Source organism: Lepidochelys kempii, chromosome 6 (assembly GCF_965140265.1).
Source record: "Lepidochelys kempii isolate rLepKem1 chromosome 6, rLepKem1.hap2, whole genome shotgun sequence".
NCBI classification, from domain to species: Eukaryota; Metazoa; Chordata; order Testudines; family Cheloniidae; genus Lepidochelys; species Lepidochelys kempii.
Window position 1 is genome coordinate 38,148,884 of NC_133261.1, and position 16,077 is coordinate 38,164,960.

Below are 16,077 nucleotides of genomic sequence, written 5' to 3' on the forward strand. Positions count from 1 at the left end.
TCTTATCAGGAGCTTCCATATCTCCTAGGAGATATTGAGTGCCTTCCAGGATGCACAATCACAGTGTAAGTTTGCTCATTTGTCTGCATGCAGCTATTCCTACTTTGCACACATGCAACGTGATGTATGTATGAAACTTGGATTTACGTGGACTTGACCTAATTATAAGCCTTCTGTTTTGTCACTTGCATCTTGAATTGTTCCCAGAACCAACTAATAAGCCTGTACAAGTGTTAATGTGCTCCTAGCAAACCACCACAGTCTGTCTAGGTCGCTGGAGAATGCAGGATGCTTCAGTTATTTTATTAAAAATATAAAGGTAGCACTACATGATCCAATTAAAGACTGGAGCCTTTGTGCCTAGGGATTTTACATATATGTAATAAAGTCTAAAGAGCTCACAGTATTAGAATGTGATAGATAGCAGCTGGATCAACAGGAAATGGGAAGAACAAGACAAATAAAATTATCACTTTTGTATAATGAGCAGTAATTACACCACACTAGCTAACAGTCTTGCTGCTTTATTAGCTGCTAATCTAGCTGTTCTCTAATGTTTTTGTAGGTTTCAGAGTAACAGCCGTGTTAGTCTGTATTCGCAAAAAGAAAAGGAGTACTTGTGGCACCTTAGAGACTAACCAATTTATTTGAGCATGAGCTTTCGTGAGCTACAGCTCACTTCATCGGATGCATGCCGTGGAAACTGCAGCAGACTTTATTTATACACAGAGAATATGAAAAAATACCTCCTCCCACCCCACTGTCCTGCTGGTAATAGCTTATCTAAAGTGATCATCAGGTGGGCCATTTCCAGCACAAATCCAGGTTTTCTCACCCTCCACCCCCCCACACAAATTCACTCTCCTGCTGGTGATAGCCCATCCAAAGTGACAACTCTTTACACAATGTGCATGATAATAAAGTTGGGCCATTTCCTGCACAAATCCAGGTTCTCTCACCCCTTTTTGTAGTTATCCAAGCAAAGGTGAATTTAAGGAGGTGTTTGAATGAGGGTGATGTAGTGCTTTACATATTTTTGAGCTCTTCCTACCCATTTTGTGGGAGGGGGTTGAAGCAAGAATGTGCTTGAGAAAAACATTCAGCTAATGGACAAGGAAGACTGATATATCTGGCAGAGCAGAGATAAAGACAAGTAGCATGTATTTTATGCAGTGAAGGGGAAGTGAGAGGAGGCATGTGAAGAAGGGGTTCATGTCATAGCAACAAGTCAAGATGATGATCTTAGCAGCAGAGTTTTGAATAGACTTGAGGGAGCCAAGATTGCATTTGTCAAGGCCAAGTTGTAGTAGTCAAGATATGAGATGGTTAGGGCTAGAATCTTATTGAAGGCCATTCCATGACTGGTACATTATGGTAGAAAGTGTGTTGGTGATGCAGATATTGACATTCGTGACAGCTACATCTGAAAGGAAAAGTCAGTCTTTTGGTCAGCCATAATTTCAATGTACTTGAAAGAGAGCATTATAGGCCACCACTACAATCTCTTTTTCTAGAAGTACTAGAGTACCACCATGAAGTTGTAAAACTTACTTGGGGAAAGGTGACAGATAAAGATGAAAGTTCAACTCCCCTTCATTCTTGTAGGTGAAACCGTGATCTACAAGTATTAGATATCTCTATCTTGTCTGAGTAGTATGAGATTTCACCATAGAGAAATTGGAAAAGATTGTTTTTTGTCTTAAATAAATTTTCATTGCAGTATGATTGCTTAACTTTTTTCTTTTATCAGGCTCACAAATTTGGGATGAAAGTCCTGTTTTTTTGAGTTGCTAAGAGTGGAAAAAGTTAGGAAAATACAGTAATAGTACAGATCTCTGAAAACAGCTATCTGTTTGTTGGCCTACAGAAATGATCATGTAGAAGAGAAGAGGGTATTAGGAGCATTTTAATATGCTATTAAATATCTTGAATTAATAGTCACAAAATACATTTCACAATGGCAACTCATTCCATGATAGCAGTGCCCCCATTCTGTTGTTTAGTGATTACCAAGGACTCTAAGATGGAAAACTTTTACTGGTACAAATCTTCTCTGAAATCTTTGGAAAAGTTGTTACTAATACTTAATTGTAGGATAGGCTTCACTGACCTTATTCAGTGAACTAATCTGAAACATGGCTTGCAACGTTCCCTCTAATTTTTTATATCAATGTGCGGAATGAATTTTATGTGCACCAGTATGAAAGTGATGTGTGGTGGGGGTGGGGCCGAGGGGTTCAGAGTGTGGGAGGGGACTCAAGACTGGGGCAGAGGGTTGGAGTGCGTGCGGGGGTGGGGAGCCAGGGATGAGGGGTTTGGACTGCAGGCTGCCCCAGGGCTGGGGCCAGAGGACTGCCCCCCCTCAGCCCTCTCCCCACTGGCAGCAGGGCCAAGGCGCCTCTCCCCCTCGGAGCTTGCCCCGGGGCTGGGGCCGAGGCAGCTCTGCACGCCCCAACTTGCTCCATCCCCCACCTCTCTCCTCTCCAGGTGCTTGTGGCAGTGCACCTGTGTGGCCCTTTATAGCCTGCTCCGCGGAAGTGCATCTTAGAGGGAACTTAGATGGCCTGTAGCTTGTATCAGTCTAGACCCATTAGGAAGCCGTGGATTGGTTAGAACTGAACCTTTATAAACCCTTTAAAGACTGTTTTTAATAGTGTAATATCTACATTCTGGCCCTCTAATAAATTAGACATTGGGGTGCTAGTGTTCAGTTTCAGTCTTGATAAATGTGGTATTGGGACTCCTGTAAATCTCTGTTGAGAAGTAGGAGCTAGTTAACAGTCACTTGATTAATGCAGGGAGTGAAAGTCATAATACCCATAACTTAATCCTAGATTTGACAATGACTCTGCATTTTGGCCAAGTAATTTCATCTTTCTGTGCTTCTGTGTTTCCATGTGTAAAATGGAGAGGTTTACCCTACCTCAGCAGGAAGTTGGGGATTAATAAATTCATGTTTGTGAAAAGAAAAGCCTTCAATGGAAAATGCTACATAAGTTCTTACTATTTCAGACTCTTGAGCCTTCGGACTAATGATGAAGGAAATCACATACTTTTGTTTCTGGTTCTATAGAGGTCCCCACTCTTTTCCCGCCATGCCCCAGTCCAAATTTTATAACACAGAATTAAGTTTTAAAGATACCCCCCCCCAAAAAAAAGGAAACTACTTTTTGGCCTTCATTACACATTGATTGAAAGTGTACAGAGAAGAAAGGTAGTGTAATGGTCTAATCGTCAATACTTTAATCCATGCTCTGACATGGTTTGTGACTGTAGGCAAGTCACTGTACCTATTTGTCTCAATTTCCCCATGTGTAAAGTGTGGATGTTAACTGTCTGACATAAGAAAATTGTTTTTAACAGTAATGCCTCACAAGTATTATGAGGATTAAAGTTTGTAAATTACATTGAAGATAAGTGCCTTGTCTATGCTAAATATTAGAAAGAAAGCAGTTGCTTCCATAGTTAAGGTGAAATAAGCCTGCGCAGAGTTAAAGTTGTTGAGTCAACTTAACTGTGAAAGTCTGTACGTTCAGATGTTTGTGGAGTTTATAAATTTAATTTGGGCTTAATTTCCTGGGTTGGCACTATTCACATTTTTTAAACTGTACCGTATTATTTTTTCTTTTGAGTTAGTGAAACTTTCCCATCCTTAACATCAGATTAGTTTTTTCTCTGAAAATTATTTTTATTAATTTTTAATGCCAGGTTCATACTCCCTCTGTTTTTTTTGGATAAGGAGAATATATTGTAAGTAAGGTAGGGATAAAATTTTATATTTTGTATCTGCGTTCATATTCAGCATCTGTATAGGAAGGAAGGGTGGTCCTGTGGTTTTAAGGCAGTTGACTAGGACTTAGACCTGTCTCTGTGACCTTGGACAAGTCACTCCTCTTTCCGTTTCTCTCTTCCACATTAGTAAAATGAAGATAATACTTCCTTTGTCTTTCCTGTTTTTTAGATGGTCCCCACCCTCAAAGAGTTTATTGTCTCTTATTATGCTTTTTCTCACAGCGCCTAGCACAATGGGGCTCTGATCTTGGTTGGGGCCTCTGGGCGCTATTGTAATTCTACTAATAATGCAGAATAGTACTTGTGGAGAGGTCTATGCACAATTGTTTCCATAGTTATTTTTCATGTAACTATACACAATTGAGAAACTTTTTTTAAATAACGCAGGTGCAGTTTGTCAGAATGACTTATTACAAGTTCTCTGTTCCTTACTTTGATTTATCTATTTTTCTTCTCTAGAATTCTTTACTGTATGAACTCTTTTCTGTAATGGTCCATTCAGGAAGTGCTGCTGGTGGCCATTACTATGCCTGCATAAAATCTTTTAATGATGAGCAGTGGTATAGCTTCAATGATCAACATGTCAGCAAGGTAAAGTAATATTTGCTGCTTTGTTTTCCCCATAAATGAAACAATGAGATTTTATTATTGTTCATGACTCTCACTTGTAGTATTTGAAGTAATGTGCATATTTGTGAAGTTACAGTGCATAGACTTTGAATTTAGTTTATATCGCTTTTTCAGCTTCTCATCATCTAGCCTCAACTTGTTCGTGTGTATAATTCATTACTTAATTTGAATGTTAAGTGCTTTTGCAAAATCTTTTCATATGAAGAATGATACATGTGATTATTTTAATTTTTCATATATTAAGTCTTCTCATATTTCCAGCCACCATCAGTGCAGACTGCATGATTTAGCCTGTCTGGATCTGTGAGGACCTAAGATATTTCTCTTTGAGGGAAGAATGCCTTCTAAATGTGTGTGGTTTTTTTTTTTTTTTAAATCCCTTTCCCCTCCCTCCCCTTCTTTGCCTGTTGTTTCACTATTGGATCAAGAAATGGAGGTAGCAATGCAAACCAAATAGCTAGGAAATAATGGTGCATTCTTTGTGGTAGCACTCTACAAGTCTTCATTGTAGGCTCATTCTACAGTACTTGCTATCATGGTGCCCCCACCCCATTGGCAGTTTGTTTGCTCCTCTGAGCAGGTCTTCTGCCTGCAACAAGGTCTGTCAGTCACTGTCTGTGCAATATAGGAAGTTCATTGGGTGCTGTTATTAATTCTCAAGCAATATGAGAGATTTCCGGATATGGGAAGAGGCAAGGCTACCTGCTTCAGCTGATCAGGACATGTTATGGCTTCTCCATGCTGCTTTATCCTGTTTAATAGAAATCTTCAGTTTTTTAGGCTAATTTTGCTCTCTTTTTATTTACTGTCCCCCTTCTTCCATACCACCTCTATACAAAAGAAAATAGAACATATTCTTTCTGGCTAAAGATTTTGAGAAGTCTAACATTCCCATCTCTCTTCTCTTAAGGAACTGTTCCCTGACCCTGGGAGAAAAGTGCATGGTCCTTGCACTGTCTTCCTGTAAAGACTTTGAGGATGGTTCTGGTGAACTTCCATAAGGTGTCCAGATGATTAAGGGAGGGAAAGTCTTGTAGGAATGGAAGTCTCCTATTAAATGTGAAAGCCTTGGCAGCTTTAGTTTTATGCCTTCCCCTTTAAAATAGACAAGGGCAACTTCTTGCTTGCTCAAAAAGTTAATGATAGTTCTGCCATAATTCAAAGGTAGTGGTGTTAATCCTATCCTGCTCCAAAGCTTCATATGTCTTGACCTAAGTAAAGCTTTTGATATAGTGTCCATGACCATCTCATAAACTAGGGAAATGCAACCTAGATGGCGCTACTATAAGATGGGTGCAAAACTGGTTGGAAAACCGTTCCCAGAGAGTAGTTATGAGTAGTTCACAGTGATGCTGGAAAGGGCATAACAAGTGGGGTCCCGCAGGGGTCGGTTCTGTTCAGTATCTTCATCAGTGATTTAGATAATGGCATAAAGAGTACACTTATAAAGTTTGTGGACGATACCAAAATGGGAGGGGTTGCAAGTGCTTTGCAGGATAGGGTTAAAATTCAAAATGATCTGGACCAACTGGAGAAATGGTCCGAAGTAAATAGGATGAAATTCAATACAAACAAAGGCAAAGTACTCCACCTAGGAAAGAACAATCAGTTGCACACACACAAAATGGGAAATGACTGCCTAGGAAGGAGTACTGCGGAGAAGGATCTGGGGGTCATAGTGGACAACAAACTAAATATGAGTTGACAGTGTAACCATGATGCGGAAAAAAGCGAACATCATTCTGGGATGTATTAGCAAGAATGTTGTAAGCAAGACATGAGACGTAATTCTTCCACTCTACTCTGCGCTGATTAGGCCTCAGCTGGAGTATTGAGTGCAGTTCTGGGCGCCACATTTCAGAAAGTGCAGAGAAGAGCAACAAAAATTATTAAAGGTCTAGAAAATATGACTTATGTTTAGTCTGGAAAACAAAAGACTGAGAGGGGACATAAGTTTTCAAGTACATAAAAGGTTGTTACAAGGAGGAGAGAGAATTGTTCTTCTTAATCTCTGAGGATAAGACAAGAATAGGTCTATAAGATGGATAGAAAGCTGGTTAGATCGGTGGGCTCAACTGGTATTGATCAATGGCTCGATGCGTAGCTGGCAGCCAGTATCAAGTGGAGTGCCCCAGGGGTCCATCCTGGTGCTGGTTTTGTTCAACATCTTCATTAATGATCTGGATGATGGAATGGATTGCACCCTCAGCAAGTTCGCAGATGACACTAAACTGGGGTGAGAGGTAGATATGCTGAAGGCTAGGGATAGGATTCAGAGTGACCTAGACAAATTGGAGGATTGGGCCAAAAGAAATCTGAGGTTCAACAAGGATAAGTGCAGAGTCCTGCGCTTAGGAGGGAAGAATCCCATGCATTGCTACAGCCTGGGGACCGACTGGCTAAGCGGCAGTTCTGCAGAAAAGGACCTAGGAATTAATGGATGAGAAGCTGGATATGAGTCAACAGTGTGCCCTTGTTGTCAAGAAAGCTAATGGCATATTGGGCTGCTTTAGTAGGAATGTTGCCAGCAGATAGAGGGAAGTGATTATTCCCCTCTATTCGGCAGTGGTGAGGCCACATCTGGAGTATTGCATCCAGTTTTGGGCCCCCCACTACAGAAAGGATGTGGACAAATTGGAGAGAGTCCAGTGGAAGGCAGTGAAAATGGTTAGGGGGCTGTGGACTTATGAGAAGAGGCTGAGGGAACTGGGCTTATTTAGTCTGCAGAAGAGAAGAGCGAGGGGGGATGTGATAGCAGCCTTCAACTACCTGAAAGGGGTGGGGGGATGTTCAGAGAGGATGGAGCTAGGCTGTTTTCAGTGGTGGCAGATGACAGAACAAGGAGCAATGGTCTCAAGTTGCAGTGGGGAAGGTCTAGGTTGGCAATTAGGAAAAACTATTTCTCTAGGAGGGTGGTGAAGCAGTGGAATGGGTTACCTAGGGAGGTGGTGGAATCTCCATCCGTAGAAGTTTAAGGCCCTGGCTGGGATGATTTAGTTGGTGTTGGTCCTGCTTTGAACAGGGGGTTGGACTAGATGACCTCCTGAGGTCCCTTCCAACCCTAATCTTCTATTATTCTTCTATGATTCTAAGAAGCAATGGGTGTAAATTGCAGCAAGGGAGCTTTAGGTTGGACGTTAGGAAAACTTCCTAACTGTCAGGGTGGCTAAGCACTGGAATAAATTGCCTAGGAGGTTGTGGAGTCTCCAGCATCAGAGATTTTTAAGAGCATGTTACACACACCTGTCAGGGATGGTCTAGATAATACTTAATCCTGCCATGAGTGCAGGGGACTGGACTAGATGACCTCTCGAAGTCCCTTCCAGTCCTGTGTTTCTATGCTAAATGTAACTATAAATCTCCATTATTGTTTGACTGACAAGAGCTCCACTTGAAGTCAATGGCGGAATTCCCATTGAGTAAGGATTTTATCCTAGATTTCTGTCCCTAAAAAGAATTTAGTAGCCTTACGACCAAAACACTTACAAAAGTTATGATGGTGATGCTTGTGGATGCTCTCAGAACCGACCAAGTCTATGGGGGATGTATGTGTACACACACATACAATATTGAATTTGAGGTGTAGCTTAAGCAAAGCCATCCTGTTACCTTACCATTTTAAATCAGGCAAATCCATCACTTGTAGTTATTAGGGTTTTTTTGGTAGCTGACCCAACATGTTTTAAGAGAGCTTTCAACTTGCTTTTTGTCTACACACATTTTTCCACTTGGGACTGATTCTTTGAAGTATGACCTTCTTTGAACTCTTATCTACTAGGAAATGTGCCTTCTGGGATTTTCTACATTGAATATATTTACTTGAATTTTCATATGAATTTTTAAATCATGCTATAGAAGTGTATGGAAGTTGAAAGAGACTGTATTTGCTGTCATGTTTCTTATAATGCATATTAAAATTTGTTCAAGAAACTCACACTTCAAAAAAGTTTAAGGATCTTTATTTTCCACCTAAAAGGGAGACCTAATCACTTTTAGACACACAACTTTTATTTTCTTGCTCATTTAGAAAATAAAAAGAAACAAATGTAAAATAGTTATGAGTTTAGTATGATTGTCAGTTCTTCCAATAAATGCTCACTGACTATTGTTACTTGACAAAGAATGAACTTTTTTTTTTTAAAAAAATGTTTTTGCTACTAGATAACCCAAGAAGATATTAAGAAAACATATGGTGGGGCCTCTGGAAGCAGAGGCTATTATTCCAGTGCTTTTGCTAGGTTAGTATCTCTCTAGTACTTCTTTTTTAATATTGATATAAACCAGCCAAACCTTTTGCATGCCACATTATGGCAAAAATGGTATAATATGTTTATATAAAATAATTCTAATAATTGATGACAATTTGAGAATTTCTAGCAATAGTATGAATTTCATGTTTAAAAACAATATTTGTGATTACTGAATTAATACACAGTATTACAGTTGCCATATACGGCTATTTATGGTATTAATAAATTTAATAAAAGTATTTTATTTTGGCTTCCAAGTCAGATACTGATATTCTTAAAAATATTTTCCCTACTAGCTCCACAAATGCATATATGCTTATATATAGACTGAAGGATCCGACAAGAAATGCAAGTAAGTGTGTGTGGTTTTTTTTGACTAAAAATGTTAATTTCAGAGTAGGAAGGCTTTTTAGAGTGTATATGGGGTTCTAATTGCTATGTTTGTTAGACCTGATTTTTTTATTATGAGCTTAAGTAATTTTTAAACATGAGGCAAAGTAGAAGTGCAATTTACTTTTGTAGTTACTCTTTATCCTTTTAAAATTTTCTCACTTGCCAGTGTGATATTTCATGGTATCAGGACAGGAGTGTCTGTTTGATAGGTTTCACTGAAAGGTTTGTTCTTTGACTTGTTGGTATAACCAGAACCCATAGGCCTTCAGAAGCTCTTTCTCTTCTATGTGTAGATATTTTTCAAATACTTTAAACAAGGAGATTCCATTCAGCACCAGAACACCGGGGAGGGGGAAAAGGGGGTGCGACAGTGTCTGAAAGCTCTGTAAAGTAGAAGCTTGTTTTTAAAATATCAAATTGTGGGAAGAACCAACATATGAAGATTAGTCCATGTTTTTTCCTTTCCTTTTAAAATCCAGGGAGATATGGTCCATTGTGGAAATGTACCCAAAACAGCAGTAATAGCTACACAAAATATACTACCACCTAATCAGTCAGAATAGAGGGTTTTTTTTAGAATAAGAATCGGTGAAATTACTGCAGAGATTAAATTGGCTTGTGATTTCAAAGCTATATTTTTAAAGAAAGTAAAGATCTAGTGTAACCCCAGTCCATTGCCACAAAGGGAAGATAGATCAGTTTCTGTGCTGGAAAACATTCAAAATTGTTTAAAGATTCTGACAGCTGGTATTAGAACTAAATTTAGCCATACCGAATATTCATTTATTTTTATATTGATATAAAAAATAGGTGTCTACCAGGACTTTAGATCTCCTGAAATAATTTAATTTAGCGCCCTCTCCCCCCACAAGCATAATGGATTGCTTTTCCAGTACCAACAGATTAGAAACCTTTCCACCTCACATAGATCTCTGCAATTCTCAACACCCTCCCTGCCATAAATACCTAGGGGATAAGATGGGCCTGCTGGTTGACAGATTTGGACTCTGGTGAACCAGAGTAAGTAAAATCCAGAAGCAGTGATCCCTTATGGGGAGAGTGCTCTCAATTGCCTACTTCCATTTATTTGTGCTAGCACTTAGGTGCCCCACTAGGGATTGTTTGCACGGTATATAATGAAGGGTCAGACCCAGTAACAAGGGAGCTTTATCTTAAGTGTCTCTGATCTCAACAGGAGCAGTATGGCATTGGGAGAGAGGTGGTCTTGTGGGAAACATGTCACAAACCATTTAGGTCTTTGTTAAAATCAGCACTGTGAATTCCACCAAGAAACTTATTTGGCAGTCAATACAGATTCCAAAGCACTGGTGTAATGGTCTTCAGCTTCAGTTTCTTAATGGCGTCAATGGCAACATGAATAACTGCATGACGGTCTTCATCAAAGAGAAGAAGTTGCATTTTTCTCTCCAGGTGCAGGTTGAAAAAGTGTTCTTGGCTGTACTTGCTACGTGGTTGAGAAGCGGGCCAGTATATCTTAACGTGTGCATCTATGTTACAGGTGGCAGTCCCATCTATTTGTAGATGCATGGCTGTCACCTGCATATGCAGTTGATGAATTCCATCACCTCATGTACGGGTGATAGAGCATTCAGTACTCAGTTGTGTGTGCATGCAAAGTTGAGCATATGTATGTGGGGAACGGATTGAAAATCTGGCCTATGTAATAACATTCTGCCATTGTAACTGTATTAGAAGGAAAGCTAGACAATCATCAGTTTCCCTTAATCCTTTCCTGCTGGGTGAAATTTTAGACTGCATAAAATTGACCAGAAAGTCAATCAATTAGAACAGCTATGAGCAAGATTACGCAGTCAAGGAAATTAGCAGCAAACATAGTGAAGAGAACCGCAAAATATCAGTTTGAATTGACCCCTTGGAATTTAATTAAAAGAACTTACATTGATGGTTTTAGATATATTTTGGACTTGTATAGTGAATTTTGAGCTCGGTCATATTTTTAGACAAAAAAGGCCATTTTGCAACTTCAGAATTGTACTATTCCTTGCTTGCTTATTAGTCTAGCTACTTCAATACCATTGTTTCAATGACTGCATTTTAAGTAAGTGTTAGTTGTTAGTTTAGAGGTTAGAGTCCAGCTGGAACTTTGCCCTGGACTGGGGCATGCCCCGTTCCCTGGGCTTTAAGCCATGTTTGTCATGCAACAGGCCAGTGCCTATCAGTGACCCTCACAGCAGCTGTTGAAGGAATACCATATAAAGGATAAGTGCAGGATTTGCAAAAACTTTTGTCCCAGAACCCAAAAGGAGATGGACTTCTGCTAGAGAGCCTTCCTGATGGAGGCTGCGCTATGCCCAGCATCGGAGCCCTCCCGATGGGATTCCGCTCCTGGCACCTCAACATCGGTGCAGAGTGCCCCACCAGCACTGGGATTCTCCCAGCACCGTTCCCCCTTGCCAGTGCCCAAGAACTGTCAGAAGAAAAAGGGCTCCCCAGCACCTTCCAAGGAGGAGAAGGGGGCTCTGGGCAAAGGAGCTAGTTCAGGACACATGCCCACTCTGGAGCTACAGGGGAGTACTGCTAAGGTTGGACCCTCCTAGCCCAGCCAGGGATTCGCCTCCAACTCCTGGGAGTGGTAGGGGATCCCGGCTTCTACAGGGACCTTCGTTATCCGAGATGACCCGTGCAGCCAAAGGAGTGGTGGGCCTACGGGCACTGCAGATTTTATGCCAGGTGCCAGAAGTGGCTAAGGCCCTGCAGCCCCAAGGCAAGCCAGTCATGGGACCTCCCCAAAGGGCAGGGGAGCACCATCGGTCCCCGGATCACAGATGTTTGTCCATGGCCTAGAACACTGGTCCTGCAACCCTGGTCGCTGGCTAGAAGGCCCAGGTCCCCAGTGCCGAGCTCTTCTTCCACGAGGCACAGATTGCTGGAACTGAAGCACCAAGACCCATGCTCCTGGATACCAACCAGCCTCCCAAGATCACCTTCGTGCAGATCTTTATCACCCAGGCAGCCTGCTAGGCACTGGTCCTCGCTGGTGCAGGACCGCTCACCATTGCAGCACTGATCTCTGCTGCCTCGGTACTGCTTGAGGGACAGGTGGCGATCCCTGCCCTCTAAACACCAGTCTCCAATGAGAGTTAGCCAGCACACGCAGGCCTCCACAGCCCCTCCGTGGGCACCAGAAGGGGACTGCTCCGAGTTGGAGCCAGGGTTCAGCCCATTGCCAAGGGGGTACAAATCCCTGTTGGCCAGTGAGACCAGCACAGCATCAGTGGCATGGCAACAGGGACAGTGGCCTGGTCAGTGGCCATGTTGGAACCCTTGTGGGATGCCGGTCCCATACTTCCACCACGGGGACAACTTAATGGGCACCAACACCCAAGGAGCCATCTCCAGAAAGGGAAGGGGAACTCGCCCCTCCCCTGGTGATGCCCTCATCGTCTTTGTCACCAGCTGAAGCGGTGGCCATGCCCTCCGGGATTAGCTGTCCCCCCGACGACTTTTAGGAGCACCAAGCTCTCCTTAAAAGGATGGCTACCAACTTAAACCTCAAAATTGAGGAGTCGGAGGAGCAATCAGACAGCTTGTTCAATCTCGTATCATCCTCCACCCTGGCCTGCCTTGCACTACCTGTCCACCCGGGGTCCTAAAGAAGTATTTCGTCCCCACAAAGGGGTTTGAATATCTCTATACACATCCATCAGTGGGGATGCTGGTCGTGTCCACAGTTAACGAGAGACAAATGAGCGGCACACCAAAAAATGAAGACCCCAAACACCTAGACCTCTTAGGCAGAAATATTTATTCGACAGCCAGCCTACAATTCTGGGTATCCAACCACCAACCCCTGTTGGGCAGGTACAATTTTAATTTATGGGACTCCCTTATCAAGTGCAGGGAGGCCTTTCCATAGGACCTGGCACTTGAGTTTGCACTGATCCTGGAGGAGAGCTAAGTGGTGGCAAAGGGCACCCTCATTGTCGTGGGAAGCTACAGACTTGGCTGCCAGGGTGGTTGCCTAGGCAGGGGCCATGAGGTGCTGTTCTTGGTCATAATCTTTGGGGCTATCCCAAGAGAAGTAGGCCACCATCCAGGACCTCCTGTATGAGGGCGTGGGGCTCTTCTCTGAGTTCACTGACGCAAGGTTGCATGCCATTAAAGACTCCTGGGCCACCCTGCGGTCACCGGGCCTCCACACTTCACAGCAGGCCAGAAAGCAGTTCTGGCCTCCTCCTCTGCCTCCTCCACCTCAGTCCTGGGGGTCTTCCCGGCAGTGGACCTACAGGAGAATAAGTGACACTGCCCTTCGTCCTCGCGATTGCCTGCTCAACCCAGCCCTTCAAAACACCACAGGGGCGAAAGATGAGCATTTTGAAGGTGCGATAGGGGACGGCACCCCAGTCAAGTACCTGGCTCCATCCTCCTGTTTTTTCCTCACCTGCCTATGCCCCTTCCAGTCGGCAGGGTTGTGAGCGACATCTGACCATTGGGTGCGCAACGCAATGTCCTTGGGCTACACCCTATAGTTCTCGACTGTCCCTGCCTCCCACCCCCCTTCGCCAGTTCCTCTTCATGGGCCTTTCTCATGAGCAGCTGCTTGCGCAGGAGGTAGAAAACCTCCTGCAGCTAGGAGTGATGAAGGAGGTCCCTTGGAATATGAAGGGGAAAGGATTCTACTTCCGATATCTCCTAATCCCGAAAGCAAAATGGGGCTTAAGACGTGGACCTGTTTAGCCTCAACAGGCATCTCGAGAAGTTGAAGTTTAGCATGGTCTCCCTGGCCTCCTCCATCCCTTCCCTGGATCTGGGAGACTGATATGCCACCTTCAGATTTTCCATTTTCCCAGGACACAGATGTGTCCTCTGCTTTGTGTTGGGCAATTCACGGCGCTGCCCTTTGGTCTCTCATCAGCCCTGAGAGTGTTTACAAAATGCATGGCACCAGTGGCCGCTTACCTGAGGTGTCGGGACGTTCAGATTTACCCAGACCTCAATGACTGGCTGATCAAGCACTGGTCTCGGCATCAGGTGCGGGGGCACATCAGTCTGATTGCTCCAGTATCGCGATCTAGGTCTATTGATAAATGAGAAGAAATCAATGTTAATTCTGGTGCAGCACTTGGAGTTTGTAGGAGCGGTCCTCAACTCTACTCTGGCCAGAGCCATCCTCCCCAAAGCCTGATTCTGTGCTATTTCAGACCTAATTTCACATATGCAAGCCCACCCTCTCTCCAATGCTCACACGTGCTTGAGGCTGTTGGGCCACATGGCAGCCTGCACTTACGTAGTCCAGCATGCACAGCTCCATCTGAGTCCCTTCCAGATGTGGCTGGCGCCAGTCTACGTTGCCAACAGACACAACATAAACCAGGTAGTCAAGATTCCGGACCACATACTGTCGTTGCTCACTTTGTGATTGGACCCCACATTGGGGCTGGAGAGAGTCCCCTTCGCAGCCATGTCCCCATCAATCAACCTGGTCTCTGATGCTTCGGCTCTGGGATGGGGAGCCGAGCTGGGCAATCTCTGTATGCAAAGTTGTTGGTCAAGTTGCAATTGCTCCTTACGCATAAATTTCAGGGTGCTCAGAGTGGTACGATTGGCCCGTCAAGCTTTCCTGCCTCATATAAAAGGCAGAGTGGTTCAGGTCCTGACTAACCATACCACTGCTGTGTTCTACATCAACAGGCAAGGTGGAGCCCGGTCTTCATCCTTTGCCAAGAAGCCCTCAGGCTCTGGAACTTCTGTGTTTAGCAACCAGAAACACTTTAGCAACCAGATCGCCTCAGCAGGACCTTATCACCACAAGTGGTCACTCCATCCAGAGGTAGTCAGGTGAACTTGTTTGCATCCAGGCAAAACAGAAAGTGCCTGTTCAATTCAGGGGGCCGACAGAGGGTCCCTTTCAGATGCTTTCCTGCTCCCATGGTCGGGGGCTCTGATGTATGCCTTCTCTACGGAGCCGTTAATCCACAGAGTATTGTGAAAAGCAAGACAGAGCATGTTAGAGAAGCTGTTACTCTGGAAGGAATTGTTACCATAGTGTTCATGTTTGTGAGTCACCTAGAATGGAATCGACACGAGCAGGCACGCTAAGACGAAAAAACGGCTTCATGCATTTACGTTATCCCTTTTGCCAGACTCTGCTTATGTTACTTTCAGGCGTTTTGCCATCTATCACGAATGGGAATTGCACAAGTCAGTAGTAGACGACATTTTCACTCAGTTCTGTTCAGCTCCCAAACGAAGAAGAAATGCAACGTGCGTTGCTCCAGAGGTGCTCTAGGTCTACGCTCTCAGGGTGATGCTCTCCTTCTTTTATCATTGGGTCATCTGAGCTACACCTTTCCTTCTTTACTGATCCTACCTTAGAAAATTCATCAAGACACGGCAAGAGTCATCCTCATTGGCCCAGACAGTTTTGGTTCCCGTACTTCCAGTGGCTGTTATCCTGCTGGCATCCAATCATTTTCTGATCTCTTGACCCAGGAGAGGGGCAGAATCAAGCATCCCAACCCCAATATGCTTCAGCCTACAGCTTGGTTTTTGGATGGCCATCAACACCTAGAACTTTCCTGTTTGGAATCCCTACAAACGGTCCTTAACAGCAGAAAGCTTCAGTAGGAAATCCTGTTCAGCCAAATGGAAGCGTTTCTCCATCAGGGCATGTCAGAAGCCCAAGTAAGAGGATATTCCCTCAATTTTGGACTGTCGTCTTTTTCTCAAAATGGATGGCATTTCCATGAGTTTTGTACGAGTCCACCTGGCAGCAGGCAGTATGTGCCATCTGATGGTTACTTGGTTTTCACTCACCCCTTGACTATCAGATTCTTAAAGGACCTAATTAGAACCTTTCCACCAGAAAGGAAGCCTGCCCCTCATTTGAACCTTGTGCTGTAAGCTCTGTCAAAGCTTCCCTTCAACCCATTAGCTACATGTTCCACTTCTCATTTATTTATGAAAGTTGCATTCCTTGTGGCTATCACCTCAGCCAGGAAGGTAGGTCAATTGGGAACCCTGTTGATCC

General features: G+C 43.5%; 1 protein-coding gene across 6 annotated transcripts in view; it reads left to right on the forward strand.

The window, feature by feature from the left end:
* The window catches only part of USP47 (ubiquitin specific peptidase 47), a 94,675-nt gene that overhangs the window by 46,818 nt on the left and 31,780 nt on the right, over positions 1-16,077 (forward strand). For all 6 annotated transcript variants that reach the window (XM_073347602.1, XM_073347600.1, XM_073347604.1 and 3 more), the window contains 3 exons: positions 4,252-4,383; positions 8,584-8,660; positions 8,969-9,024. In XM_073347602.1, coding sequence (XP_073203703.1) covers positions 4,252-4,383; positions 8,584-8,660; positions 8,969-9,024 — 265 coding nt within the window. The remainder of the gene's footprint in view (positions 1-4,251; positions 4,384-8,583; positions 8,661-8,968; positions 9,025-16,077) is intronic.